The following is a 13,930-nucleotide window of genomic DNA, read 5'->3' on the forward strand; positions in this document are numbered from 1 at the left end:
ATCTATAAGGATACCTCGATAAGTTCGTGATCGTATATCTCGACGATATCCTAGTGTTCTCTAAAACCGAGGAAGAACACACCGAGCACAATAGGAAAGTACTATAATAACTTAGGGAAGCAGAGGTAACGCTCAAACTCAAGAAATACGAGTTTTATATCTAATAGACAAGTTTCCTCGGATATACTATTAGCCCTGACGGACTAGGAATAGAACAAGATAAAGTTAAGAGCATACTCGAATAGCTAACGCTAATATGCGTCAAGGATGTATAGAGTTTTCTTGGACTTGCGAACTACTATCGAAAATTAATACCGTAGTACTTAAAGTATATGGTAGGACTATACCGATTTACTAAAAAGGGATACCGTTCTAGTAGGACGAAGAAGCAGAAAAATTATTTACCGTACTTAAGGGAATGTATAACAAAAAGGCAGGAGAAGCGATCCTAGCTATATTTAACTACGATGTACTAATTATTATAGAAACCGACGTATCTGATTTCGCGCTTGGAGTATAGCTTATGTAACTAGGACAAGACGGTAAGCTTAGACCTATCGCTTTCTGTCTCGCAAGATAATACCCGCGGAAATCAACTACGACGTACACGATAAGGAACTGCTAGCTATAGTTAGTATTTTAGATATAGAGAGCCTACTTAGAAGGGGCTAAGTATATAGTGATCGTTCGGACAGATCACTATAATCTTACGTACTTTACGACTACGAAGAAACTTACAAGGCGATAAGCTAGATAGGCGGAGACCTTAGCCTAATACGACTTTAAGATCGTGCACTATAAAGGGACCGAAAACATGGTCGCGGACGCGCTTAGTCGACGACCTGACTATGAACTAGGTACTAAGGAGGTAGCACTAGTAATCTTGGTAAAAGATAACGAAGGAAATATCGTCTATAATTACTAGACGCTCGTAGCGACTAGCGAGGTCTAGAACGACGAATAGATCGAAAGGATTCGAGACGGCACACGGACGACAAATTACTACAAAAGGTTCTAGGCAATAATATAGCCCTAACGAATAACGGCTTAGTCTATATTCATAGACTAGTGTACGTTCCTAGAAACCTCTAAACACAGATTATATAGCTATATCACGACGAACTAATACAGGGACACCCTAGTATCGAAAAAACTATCGAAAAAATCACGCGGAATTACTATATCCTGGTACTATACAGAAAAGTCCGGAAGTATATTTAGTAATATAACTCGTGTTAACGAAACAAGACGTCACGACACGCACTATACGGAGAGATAGAATTAGCCGAAGTACTATAATAACCATGGGAATGGATCATAATAGACTTTATAACGAAGTTACCTGTCTCAGAAGGAAATAATATAATAATGGTAGTCGTCGATCGACTGACTAAGTACGTATATATAATACCGATAACGGAAACTATCGATGCACGATAGATGGCTAACCTACTACTTAAATATGTGTTTGCTAACCATAGGACACCGAGCAAGATTACCTCGGACAGAGATAAACTGTTCACATCGAATATGTGGTAGTTATTGGCGGATTAACTCGGTATTGAGTATAGACTCTCTACCGCGTACTACCCGTAAACTAACGGATAAACCGAAAGAGTTAACTAAACTCTAGAATAATACCTACGACACTACGTTAATTACTAACAGGATGACTAGGCAGGATTGTTGCTAATAGCGCAGTTAGCGTATAATAACGCTATGCACGCTACTACTAGAGAAACACTATTCTTCGCTAACTATAGGTTTAATCCTATTATCGGGAAAACTATCGGAAAATAGCTACTCGCAGAATCGTCGAGACTACTAGCGACTAGGCTTAAGCAACTATATTTACAACTGACAAGGGATATCGAGTTTCTTAATCTGCGTATAAAAAACTACTATGATTAGTCGCGCCAGGAGGCGCCGGACTTTCGAAAGGGGGAGAAAGTTTACCTCTTACGACGTAATATCGCACCACACGACCTAGCGCAAAGCTCGACTACCTTAAATTAGGACTATTTGAAATCGAAGCAAAAATAGGACCGCTTAATTACTGATTGAAGCTACCTGATAGCATGCGACGTATCTATGCTATATTTTATGTCTTATTATTAGAAAAAGCACCTAAGACCAAAATCGCTACTAACGTGGAAATCGGAGAAGAAACCGAAAAAATATAAGGTCGAAGAAATCCTAGATACTAACAAAATTAGCGGAAAGCCTTACTACTTAGTAAAGTAGAAAGGATACGATACCTCAGAAAATATATAGGAACCTATTAAGAACCTAAGGGGCTGCTACTAGCTAGTTCGACGGTTTTACTAATAGGAGAGGGCGACCCGGTATTCCTAACTAACTAAGAGGAATCTAGGTCGGCCTAAGAAAAGGAAGGATTATTTAATAACTAAGTCAGAGTAGGATCCTCTGACGACGCTATAAGGACTTAGCCGTTAGCAGATAAAGGAACCCGGTCGCGGCACGGGTACTCTCTGCGGCACGCTTATTTTGTTCGGATTCGAGACGCTCTTGTTCGAGCCTCTCTTTTTCAAGGCGTTCGCGCTCTTCAACCTCGCGACGCTCTAACTCTTCTAACTCGGCGACTTCCTTGAAGTCTCGAGCGATAAAATCGCTAGCACGTTTTTGCAACAAACGTTTCTGCTTTCGGAGCCGAAGGAGCTTAGCTAGGATAGCTCCTCCTCCTCCTTAATTTAATTTTGAGACTTAACTAAACGACGCTACTCCGTATTAGTAAACGAAGGAGACGGTATTATACACTTTATCACCGCTAGCGCGTACGTAGTTACTATAGCGATCGGAATAATTGGCGCGAATATATACTCGTTTTAAGCGAACGTAACGTTCGCAAGGAATTATAGATTGAAAACCTTTGTCTTCGATACGACGAGTTAAAGCGTTCTTACGAACAGAAGCCTTGGAAGATATAGTTAGCAGAATAGGCTATAAGAAAGGAAATAGGGAGAAACTAGAAAAATAAGCAAATAAACCTAAGGGGACACTAACGCTTAAATCCTTTGAGGATAAAGGACAGGGAAGGAGGGGATAATATTACGGACCTTAAAGAAGCGCGAGGGCCGTAGTTATTTGAGTAACGACTAAGGACTAATCATTCTACGGACACTAGGGAATAGCGTTATTACGTGCGTTTCGGTATACTTAGGCGTGCCCCGAGGGACCCAAGGAGGAGATATTTAGGGCAGGCACCAGAAGCAGCCTATAGCTAACCGACATAAACGACACCCTCTTACTCTATAAGATAGTTAGCGCGACGTAGGAAACGGCCGCTATTTTACTAGCACCGGAATTACACTATAAGTGCGAGTAACTAGTAACTTGTCACGTGACTATATCCTATCGGTGATAGGATGGACTTATCGGTGATAAGTCCTGGCGTATTAGTAATAAGTCTCGACTTATTAGTGATAGGAAGGACTGGATATATAAGGACACTCTTTTTAACATCATGTATTTAGTTCTTCGCGATTAATTGTATATTGTTACTTGGTTACTACCTTGAAGCACTTTGCACTCCACGGTTCAACTCTAAGATAAACCTAACCTATAGGTAGGGGATTTACTTAGTGGTAACACTTAGTGATTGACCTACTTGGCGCGCACCTCTGGCACGTCTTGCAAGACACTCAACAGGATTCAACCCGCAGTAAGGCTTTACGAAGCAACGGTACGATTGAGAGACTAGGTCTTGGGATTGGAAGTTAGGATAGCAGGTAAGTATCGGCCTAGGACGTTCTAACTCACAGTGACTAGTCGGCACCGCGTAACATAGCGAAGCTATACGAAATACCGCGCATAATATTATAAGCGCGTGAAGAGGGTCGAGTCTTACGCGCGGATACTCGCCTAAACGGTTATAAATTAACTTAATTCGAGGAGGATTCGCTTACTAAGTAGATAATATCTATAGATCCGCGTAGAGTAGCGCCTAGGCCCTCTACTATTCGAGAGATAGCTAATATCCTGCTAGCTACGCGTGGTGATAGCCTACTATCTACCGTTAGCAAAAACTAGCTATCTTCCTTTATCTAATAGCGCGATAAGCTTCGTATACGCTTTTCTAGACGATATAACTACTAGCGCGTATTAAACGAAGACCTAAAAGCCCTACGAGCCTGGTTTACGACTGTACAAAGAGTGATTAACGAGAACGGGATATAACTAGAGGATATCTATAACTTTAATAAGACGGGCTTTGCGATAGGCCTTATATTATCGCAGAAGGTTATTATACGAGTAGAATACTACGGCCGGCGATCGATTTTATAGCCTAGTAATCGCGAATAGGTTACTACGATCGAGGTAATATGCGCTAATAGCTTCTTACTACCGCCCTGTATTATCTTTAAAGGCTAGGTTTATATCGCTAGCTAGTTTGAATTAAATCTTCCTAGCGACTAGCGAATTGAAGTATCGAATAACGGCTAGACTACCGATGAGATCGGCCTTCGCTAGCTTCAAAAGCTCTTTATTCTATATACTGCTTCGCGTGTACGAGAGCGATTTCGGCTATTAATCCTTGACGGTTACGGTAGCTATCTTATACCTTAATTCGATCGAATATATACCGAAAACGATATTATACTACTTTGTATACCTTTATATTCGTCTTACTTACTATAGCCGCTTAATATTAGGTACTTTGTAGTACTTAAGCGTGCGTATAGTTAGTTCGTGAGCGACCTAGCCTAAATAGGTTATAATTATATCGACAAGCTTAATTTTCTCGCAGATTATCCTCGCGCGAGGATAGAAGCTTTTTAGCCGAAGATCGTTCAAAGTAGCTTTATAGCTACTAGTATTATACTAGTTAGCGCCGAAAGAGTGCTTTCTAAGCTTAATATATCGCTATATACGCCTTCGCTACTATTAAGCCGACTAAGTAGCAGATCTAGCTAGTTTACCCTAAAGACGCTAAAGATAGCGATATAGCTAGAGAAGCAAGCTTCTATACTTAAAGAGCTTCTTAAGTAGCGATTATATAGCCCGCCTACGCTATTAGAAGCTATACTTAATTAGATTATTAAGGGCGCCTATCTCTTATTATATAGCAGTGCATTACTAGCGCGGGAGAACGCTAATCTACGCGTAGCGAATAAAAAGAAACGTTAAAAGCGTACTCGATCGACTAGGCAGATTACACACGAAGGAGGCCTAACTATCGAAGAGGGCCTATAGCTAGTTTAGTAGCTAATTTAGCTAGTAGAAGCTAATAAGGTAGTATCGTATGAAGCGGTCGATCCGCCTAATTAGCCGATTCAACTAGCTAGGAGGGCTCCGCCTACCTGCAGTGGATGTGGCTAAGTTGGCTACAGGATTACTTTATGTAAAAATCGTATTATCTAGTTGAATTAATGGACGTTGGTTGATATAATCGATTTGGAAGTTTTGTAATGGGGGTAGGTGGCCCGCTCGACCGGGTGGCCCGCCCGACCGGGAATTACGTTATAGCGAATCAGTAGAAACTTATCAACACTTCAGTATGGACAATCATCACGTGGATCCATATCACAGTGCGCATTAATTTCAAACAAAAAAGGTCTCCTGGATTACAGAAACTCACTCATGTGAGTGTGGAGCTGAACATGAGGTTATTTGTGATGATGCACAGCAGCACATTCTTTTCAGAGGAATCTCTACGTTTCTTTTCGTGTGCATTGTGTCCTAGATGAAATAGTTGATTCGTACCTACTTCCTGTAAGTTTTTGTCCCTAGGTCCAGTTGATCAACAAAGGTTCTACTTTTGAAATACGCTTCATCCGACCGTTACTAAAGGAAGACTTATATGTCTGCATCTATTTGTAGGTACCCGCAGTTGCAACTGTAATGATAGTACCTTCCACTACGGTAGATACATGGAATACTATACGCCCGAGTAGGTAGGTATGACACTTAAAGGTACCTGGAAGCACTTGAATATCTCATCAGTCCTGGCGAGTGAGAAAAATGGAAAGTTGGAACAGGCCGCTGTTCAGACAATTATAACTCTACGTTCAAATCTCATTTCTCGTGGTCCTCAGTAGTGAATTTGGTAAGGTCCCGCATATCGTACCTTTTTCCTAAACATAGTGAGACCTTCCGGTCGATGGATTAGTTCAAATTACACAACTGCCCACCTCAGACGAGATCAGGTCCCTGAATGCACACATGGATCTGATGGGGAGTTTGGCTCGAGTGGTCTACTGTCTCAACCCGTGGTCGACTCCAGGTCCCGTATTGATAGCACCCGACCGCTTGAGCCGATAGGTGGTAGGTTCTCCCCGGGAGGGACGCAATAAAGTTTTCCTCTTCAGAATTGCGGTATTTTGCAAAAATGGATGGAAGTCAAAACTAACAGGAGTATTACAAAACGAGCCATTGAAATACAGAATCTTCGATATGTACCAATAAACCAAGATGCAGAGAATTGAAAAAAAAGGGTACGAGGGGTAGCCGAACGCGGAAAATATAAAAGCACTTGCGTGACTGCCAACTGGATTAGAGGGCCATAGGAGTCCGAGTCGAACCGCGACCAAGATCCCAGTAGAGCTCCGCAAAAGCACCCTTTTGCTCCAGAAGCTGCGCAGGTGGGCCTTGCTCTTTCACTCGCCCATTATCCATAACAACGACCTCGTCAAAGTCAACAATTGTCTCTAGACGATGTGCAATTGCAATGACTGTGTGCGAAGCAAACTCGGTCCGAATCAAAGATTGCATGAGCTCGTCCGTCTTTGTGTCAATACTGTACACAACTTTAGTCAGATGACGAATCGCGAGCATTCATGTTCAGTGGTGGGTCACATACCTGCTCGTTGCCTCATCTAAGATAAGGATTTTGCCTTCGACTTTCACCATAGCGCGTGCGAAGCAAAGTAGCTGTTTTTGTCCGGGTGAGAAGGTTTCCGGAGCAATCTCAGCATCCAGTCCACCGAGGCCCTCAACAGCCTCCCAAAGCTGAACCTTTTTCAGTGCGTCGATCAGAATCTCGTCGTCTACCCCACCTCCAGGATTCATATTGACGCGAACTGAACAGGAGGGGAGTAAAAAGGGCTCTTGAGGAATGCAGTTTAATCGGGCGCGGAGCGGGTGTCGTTGCACAGTCGTTATGTCGAGGCCATCGATGAAGATAGAGCCACTAGTCGGTTCGATAAGGCGGAACAGTGAGGATACGAGGGTTGATTTGCCACTGCAGTTCGGACAAGCATGTTGATGAGAATCAGGGAAATTTTGAAAGACTGGATAGAGGTGCTCTAGCATACCTTCCACTTCGGCCACAAATGCCCACCTTGGTTCCAGGCTTGATCGACAGGGAAACGTGATCGATGGCGAGGTTAGCGCTATCCCTGTTCGCAAGAGGTCAGCGTATATACTCCTCAAGAAAATCGATCACCAATATAAACACATGGCGTCCTCACTTGTAAGAGGCCACAAGGTCCGTGATTTCAATTCCTCCATGCTCAGGCCAGCAGGCCGGCGGGTCTACCGTCTCATTTTGCTGATGCTCGGAGTCCACAGTGCGATGGAAATGGCGAATACGGGAGACAGCCCCGATAGATGTTTCAAGAACAGTCCACTGCATAATCAATCCTTGCAAGTTCTCAGTGAAAGTGACAATATTCAAGAGTGCCACACCGATGAAGCCAGCGCTCAAACTGCCGCGCGTGGCGACCGCGATTCCAACAAGCACCACAGCGAAGCCGGCAACACACAAAGCAATGACCAATTCCAACCATCGCTGAATGGCAAACAGCAGGTAAAATGGTTTCTGGCTAGAGTTGATAAGCTCTGCATTTTTCTTGCGGTACTGTGATTCCCACTTAAAGCTGCGGACAGTGGTCAATCCGTTCAGCGTGTCAAGGAAGTGTGAGATGAGTGGCGCTTTCGCTTCAATGTCAAGATACCGGATTTGCCGAGATGTTCGAAGATAGAATCTTTGTACGCAGTAGAACGCGATCAGACAGCCTGGAATGGTTGCAGCAATGTAGCTCGTGGAGACGCAAACAACTACCATTTGTGCGACGCATGTGAAAAATGTGAGAATGGTGTTAAGGACGGCAAGTGGGAGCTCCATGTCGATAAGCTGAAGATCTTGGCTGAATCTGTGGAAAGTCAGCACGTACATACTTGGGTCGCATCAATCTATGTGCTTGGCTTACCGATTGGTAGTTTGGCCAACGTCAGTCGTGTGGAAAAACGACATCGGGGAGCTATGAGACTTGGTTAGATGAATGACACCCTACAATACCTTGCGAGCCTCAACTTACTCCAGAACCTTTTTCAAAAGTTGCCCATGCATTGATCGAGCAGCCCGAGCAACCAAATTGGACATAAGATGCCTACAAGAAAAAGTGAATGTTAGCCGGGAAATTTAATCGATACTCAGGAGAGAGGGGTCAAACTCACCAACAAGCCAACACGAGCGTACACACAGCCATCACCGCAATCCACCCGTAGATACCAAGCCAGTAGCCGAGATTGTCATTCGGGTATTCTAAGTTCTCCGCCGTCCACCATTCCACCCAAATCGCTATACCAGTCAGCCCAGCCGCTATGATCATAGGTCTGGCAAAACTTACTTGGAAAACTAATGCCCACCACGTAGCAGCAAATGAGCAGCACAAAGATGAGAGATCGCCAGATTCCGAGGATCTTCATGTAGTACCAGTAGACTGACATGTCCCCGGTGCGCCTTCCATCCTGCGGTGGCGGGGCCTCCAAATTGAGACTGGCCAGACTCAGCGGGCGATGCATCTTCGTCTCCGCAACAGCAGTGATTTCCATATCGTCACCTGATACCTGTTTGCTGCCGTCAGGAACAGAAAGGGTCTGGATGTAGCTTTCTGGGCGATCCATCAATTCTTTGTAGGACCCTTGCTCAACGATGCTACCTGTTTTGGATAAGGCAATGACGTGATCTGCCAGAGGAAGACGAGAGACTAAAGGCGAGGGTTAGCAAAAAGTCATTCACATAATTCGCATATTCGAAACCCACCACCGTTACTCGTCATAATGATGGTTGTGCCCATTTTGCGTAGTAGGCCTCCTGAGGCGAAGAGGTTGTTGAAGATGGTTTCTTCTGTTGTACGATCGAGTCCACTTAGGGCGTCATCCAAAATGATTGTCTCTGCTCTAGAATAGACAGCACGTGCGATGGCCTTGGGCCCAAAATTTTAGTAAAATTTCATTGATTGATAAAATTTTATGAAGACTTACCACGCGTTGTCTTTGCCCTCCACTGAGGGTAGCGCCCCCGGACCCGAGCAGACCTTGATCTCGATTTGGCAGATCAAGAATGTCCTTCTCCAACGCACAGGCTTGAACGACTGTATTGTACCAAGCAAGATCAAACAGAGATTCTCCAAGAATGTTGTCTTGCATGCTACGGTTTGTCAGCCAGGGAACCTGCGCACAATATGCGATTACGCCTGCTTCAACATGAAGGGTTCCCGTAGATATAGGTGTCTCTCGCAAGAGCATGCGAACAAAGGTGGACTTTCCGCAGCCCACGGGGCCGACGACAATGGTGAGGGTTCCTCGCTGAATTTTGAAAGTGGCATCGTTGATGATGTTCGCCTTTTCTTCATCCCAGCCGGTGCTACGACCTTCCGCCACAAAATCGAATGTGGGGAAAGAGTCGTAGACATGCAGCCTCTCCCCGACGGAGACACGTGAACATTCCACTCCGTGCTTTTCTTTGATATCCGAGGCCAAGGTCTGAAGCTGGACTTCAGAATTAACGGTGAGGGTGCTGTGAGAAGTTGAGGCATCGTCGTCGGGATCACTCGACATACCGTCATCACGGGGAGAAGTTTGCAGGAAGAGGTTGATACGCTTGATGGATCCGACTGCCGTTGCTATTCCTGTCACAGCCTCGACAAGATTTGAAAGCGGAGTTGACAGAAGAGTGAAGAGGGTCAAAGAGGTAAATGCTCGAGCCGGGGTCAATGTTCCATCGCCAGATGATCGGGCCATCAGCGAATAGATTAAAAAGGCAGCCAAAGGTGACACGGACTGATTACTGTAAGCTATGATTCATGTGACGGTTAGTCAATGCGATGAGTGAACAAGGTTTTCGATAAGCCTACCAACAGCAACCACAAGAATCAAAAGACGACGGAATCGCTCAGACATGCGAACTTCATGGGATCGCATTGTTTGGATGAGGTTGTAGAGATTGTCAGTCAAACCTGCCATGCGAACCCCTTTTACTGATCCAAGAACTTGGGAGGTGATATCCACACGCCGTTCGATCGATTCAAGCCAAAGCTGTTGTCGTGGACCAGCCAAAGCAGAGATAAGGACACACATTAACATGCAAACTATAAGGCACGTCAGTATCTCAGGAATTAAACTGTCAGTGTTGCGTGTTGACTCACCAATGACCACGACTATAGGGGCAATACTGGCAATCCCGAGCTGCCTCCACAGCAGATACAATGCAATTGGAATTTCGACGATGCAGGCCCAGACATCATGAATGTACCGCAATCCACTTGCAATACGCTCTATATCTGCGTTCATCAGGGTTACGGGAGCATTGGAATCAATGTCACTCTCACGCATGATCGTCATGTGCCGGAAGATCATGTCTACCAAGCTGGCTCGCATCATCGAGACCAAGCGGTAGGCTTGATGCTGGGCAAGTGCCGTTGATATCTAAAGGAATCAGAGGCGAAAATCCAAAAGCACCTTTCCAGGGAGAGTAACGTACTGCGATACCCGTGTAAGTGATAGCAAAAGCACCAACCAGACCATAGCCCTGGCTCTTAGTATTCGCCGTGGTCGGCGCATCGACCCAGCTCACGGTTGTGTCGACCAGAAATGGCTGTGCGAAAACGAAACCGATCTGCAAGAGACGTGGCAGAACTCCGACGAGGAACGTTCCGGCAAAGTATTTCATCGATGCCCAAAGAAGGCTATGAGGTGATTTAGGGTTGCCACCTAGCAAATAAACATCAGATTTAGAAACGTCACTTGTGCGGGGAGGGGAAAAAGGAACCCACTCTTCCGCCAGGTCTTCTCCAGCCCATTTGGAACGACACCCTTTGCACAAAAAGACTCATCTAGGGTTGGAAGCAACTCCACGGTAAGGTCTGTTTTGTTGCCGAGCAGTAAAAGGGGATTGATCCACGTGAAAAAGCTCAGGCCGAGGATGCCCGTCGCCGACTCTGGTGGTGGGTTCTGATAGGCGCGTTTGAGGATTGAAGTTTTGGGCACAGACTCGACGAGAAGAGTAATGACTTTCAAACATAGCGTGACCGTGAAGAGGATGGGAATAGCGCGGGTTGTCTCGAGAAAGTAGAGGGTTCGGGCTTCTGGCAGAGACAACACAGTGGAGAGAAACAAGTAACCCGCGTTGACCGTGGATGGCCTAATGGACCGTGTATGTTCATATTGGGAAAGCAACCCCAACACAATGGAAGTCACTAGGTTGAGGACAGCTGTTGCGATAGTTGCGCGAGTTCTTTCAGCCAGCGAAGACGCCCATAGACCAAGCAGAACGACCTGGATAGTTGCCAAAAGCACGTACAAAACCTATATTTCAGGTAAGCCAAAAGTCTTGCCATTCAGACCACAGGCACGCACTAGTTTGATGATTGCCCAATATCCACCCTGAGTCTTGATGGATTGCTTGCGAAGGTAGACAATTCTCGGTAGTGCCCACAGAAGAAAGACTGCCGTCACCGGTAGCGACAAGACGACTGATTCAAAATACCATGTGAAGTCAAAACCAGAAGCACATAGCTCACTGACGATAGGGCCAAAACGGTCCTCGATGTCGATAGAACAGATGATCGTCCGTGGACGCAGCCAACTTGTTGCCATCGCTCACGATTGAGAGCGAAGTGATCGTGCCAAGTGCGTGAAAGGGAATGTTGAGACTGTAGATCTCTCCCTTGCACATTCTCTTTCCTCTCGCTCTTTCTGTTACCGGTTATCTCTCAAGTCTCTTCTGATTCTGGAACAATTCTTCTCCCTTTCAAAAGACCGATCAAGTTGAGTAACAAGCAGAACAAAGTGATCTACCCACTGAAGTGTGGGGCTGCCCAAACCTGGTGTTGGGGGGGTAGGCGGTGTCCAAGTAGTGTGCACGAGGCCATCGGCAGTCTTCTAGAACGTGGGATCTGAAGAGGCAGTTAGTGTGTCAGGGGGTGAGCATGTGGCTAGTTGGCCATTAAGATCGGAAGTTCGAAGGCGAGAGATGACGTGAGATGATTTTCAGTAAATAGGGTCAATCTGCCCGTTTGGGTGGGTGCCTGGCGGGCTCTCAGGGGCGGGCAGGAGCGGCGGCGATACGCTCTCCGCTTAGCGTGCAGCTCGCCGCTGCAAGGTCAGCATTAGGGCTTATACTGGAGAATGACGACAAGAACGACAAGTCAAGATGGAACATTCGACGAATGAGAATTGCGGTGCTGAATATCCCATGCCACGTGTTTAAATAGCCTCAGCTGAAAAGAAACAAAATAAGAGAAAAGAAAAAAGAAAAAGAGAAACATCCGCTTTTCGATGCAGAATAGAAATGTGTGCGACAAAATTTGAGGCTTGGTCAATAGACTTTAGACTCGAATCTTGAACTAAGATCTGATTCTGCATGAGGAACTTTGAAAGACACAATGCTGGCCTCGAATGGCTCTTTTGCGCCTCATCCTGCGTGTCCAGCCCCGCATGAGCGACTCAGCTTCCCACGAGCTTCCGAACATCTCCACGCCACTGCTCCTTCCCCTCATAATGTTTTGCATCATCGTCTGCATTTGGTTTTTTTTTACCCAAAAAAAGGAGGGGAAAAAAAAAGAGCAAGACTAGGAATTTTTGACACTTAGCCCTTGCAAGCCTTCAAACCCGCTAAAACTTCGAGCGAAAGATAAGCCGCGCTGGCGCTCCGCTTCCACATCAAGCCACGTCCAGGAATCCACCATTTCCTCGAGGGTTGTTGAGTGGTGTGGAAATATTTGGCAAGGAAGATCGGGGTGATCTCGTTGACGTGCAGTAATGTCAACATCACTCGGCCATGTGTGATCGCTGAGAAGTCCAGAGTGACGCATCACCTCCGCTGGTGTCACAGTCTGCCGTCCTTTCTTGAAGACGTATCGCGAAATCGCAGACGCGAAAATCTTGTCTTCGGCGATTTGCGATCCTTTGGCGCCACCCGGCTTCACAAAGTAGCTCACAAGGTAGAGCCATTTCTCATCCCACGTCAATACCCGTGTCACCACTTCATACTTTTGATAAGGCTTAATTTCTCGTCGAAAGAGACATGCCACACCTCCGAGAGCGGCAATCAATGGGCGCCTTCGATTCCGACGGCTGAATGCATGCTCAGACGCCAATGTGGCCCGTGGGCTGAGGGGTGTAAGGGCGTCCTTGAAAAGGGTCATCAGAAGCTCAAGCCGACTGAGGTCGAGGTCAGCGTAGAAAGTGCTGTTTGATTTGTGCACATTCAGGTCGATCTCCACAGTCGAACAGTAAGTGCGGGTCTGATGGCTTCGGAAAACAGTGGATGGGCTCGCAGGGCGGCGACTCGAGATGGCGCTGACGACGCGATTTCGATGCCAAACGAGATGCCGAAAAAGAATGCTGATCATTCGAAACTGTGTGTCATCAAAGGCTGTGTGAGCGGTTTTTTCCAAATGAAAATATAAAAAATAAAAGATAAAGGCACTCGAGGTAAGACTAACGTGCCACATTCCCGGAATTGCTTTTGGGTCGAAGAGAAAAAAGGTCAAGGCGACCCCAAAAACCCCAGAGATAGCTGAGAACCCGATCATGGTGAAGCGAGACTTAGTAGGAGGCCCGTAACAAGGAGTATTTGGGGAATCTACCGCGTGCAAAGAAGGGTGAGAAGCCCGACTGGTCAACAGCATTGCTTTATAGTCTCTGCGAGATGCAGAAATAGATGGTCAAATCACATTGAGCT

The 13,930-nt window shown here is 45.8% G+C and overlaps 2 protein-coding genes across 2 annotated transcripts; both read right to left on the reverse strand.

The window, feature by feature from the left end:
- Positions 1 to 6,513: 6,513 nt before the first annotated feature.
- POX_c04751 (ABC transporter atnG) lies at positions 6,514 to 11,841 on the reverse strand (the record flags this gene model as incomplete). The annotated part of the gene is made up of 15 exons (XM_050113612.1): positions 6,514 to 6,757; positions 6,821 to 7,201; positions 7,275 to 7,358; positions 7,431 to 8,114; positions 8,172 to 8,222; positions 8,280 to 8,351; positions 8,419 to 8,542; positions 8,592 to 8,951; positions 9,008 to 9,170; positions 9,229 to 10,040; positions 10,101 to 10,334; positions 10,392 to 10,671; positions 10,727 to 10,956; positions 11,019 to 11,550; positions 11,602 to 11,841. The coding sequence occupies 15 exons, from the start codon at positions 11,839 to 11,841 to the stop codon at positions 6,514 to 6,516; spliced, it is 4,491 nt and encodes a 1,496-aa protein (XP_049971168.1).
- Positions 11,842 to 12,815: 974 nt separating this feature from the next.
- POX_c04752 (putative thioesterase atnL) lies at positions 12,816 to 13,598 on the reverse strand (the record flags this gene model as incomplete). Its single annotated transcript, XM_050113613.1, has 1 exon — positions 12,816 to 13,598. The coding sequence occupies one exon, from the start codon at positions 13,596 to 13,598 to the stop codon at positions 12,816 to 12,818; it is 783 nt and encodes a 260-aa protein (XP_049971169.1).
- Between the last annotated feature and the right edge of the window lie 332 nt (positions 13,599 to 13,930).

Source organism: Penicillium oxalicum, chromosome III (assembly GCF_001723175.1).
Source record: "Penicillium oxalicum strain HP7-1 chromosome III, whole genome shotgun sequence".
Lineage (NCBI taxonomy): Eukaryota > Fungi > Ascomycota > Eurotiomycetes > Eurotiales > Aspergillaceae > Penicillium > Penicillium oxalicum.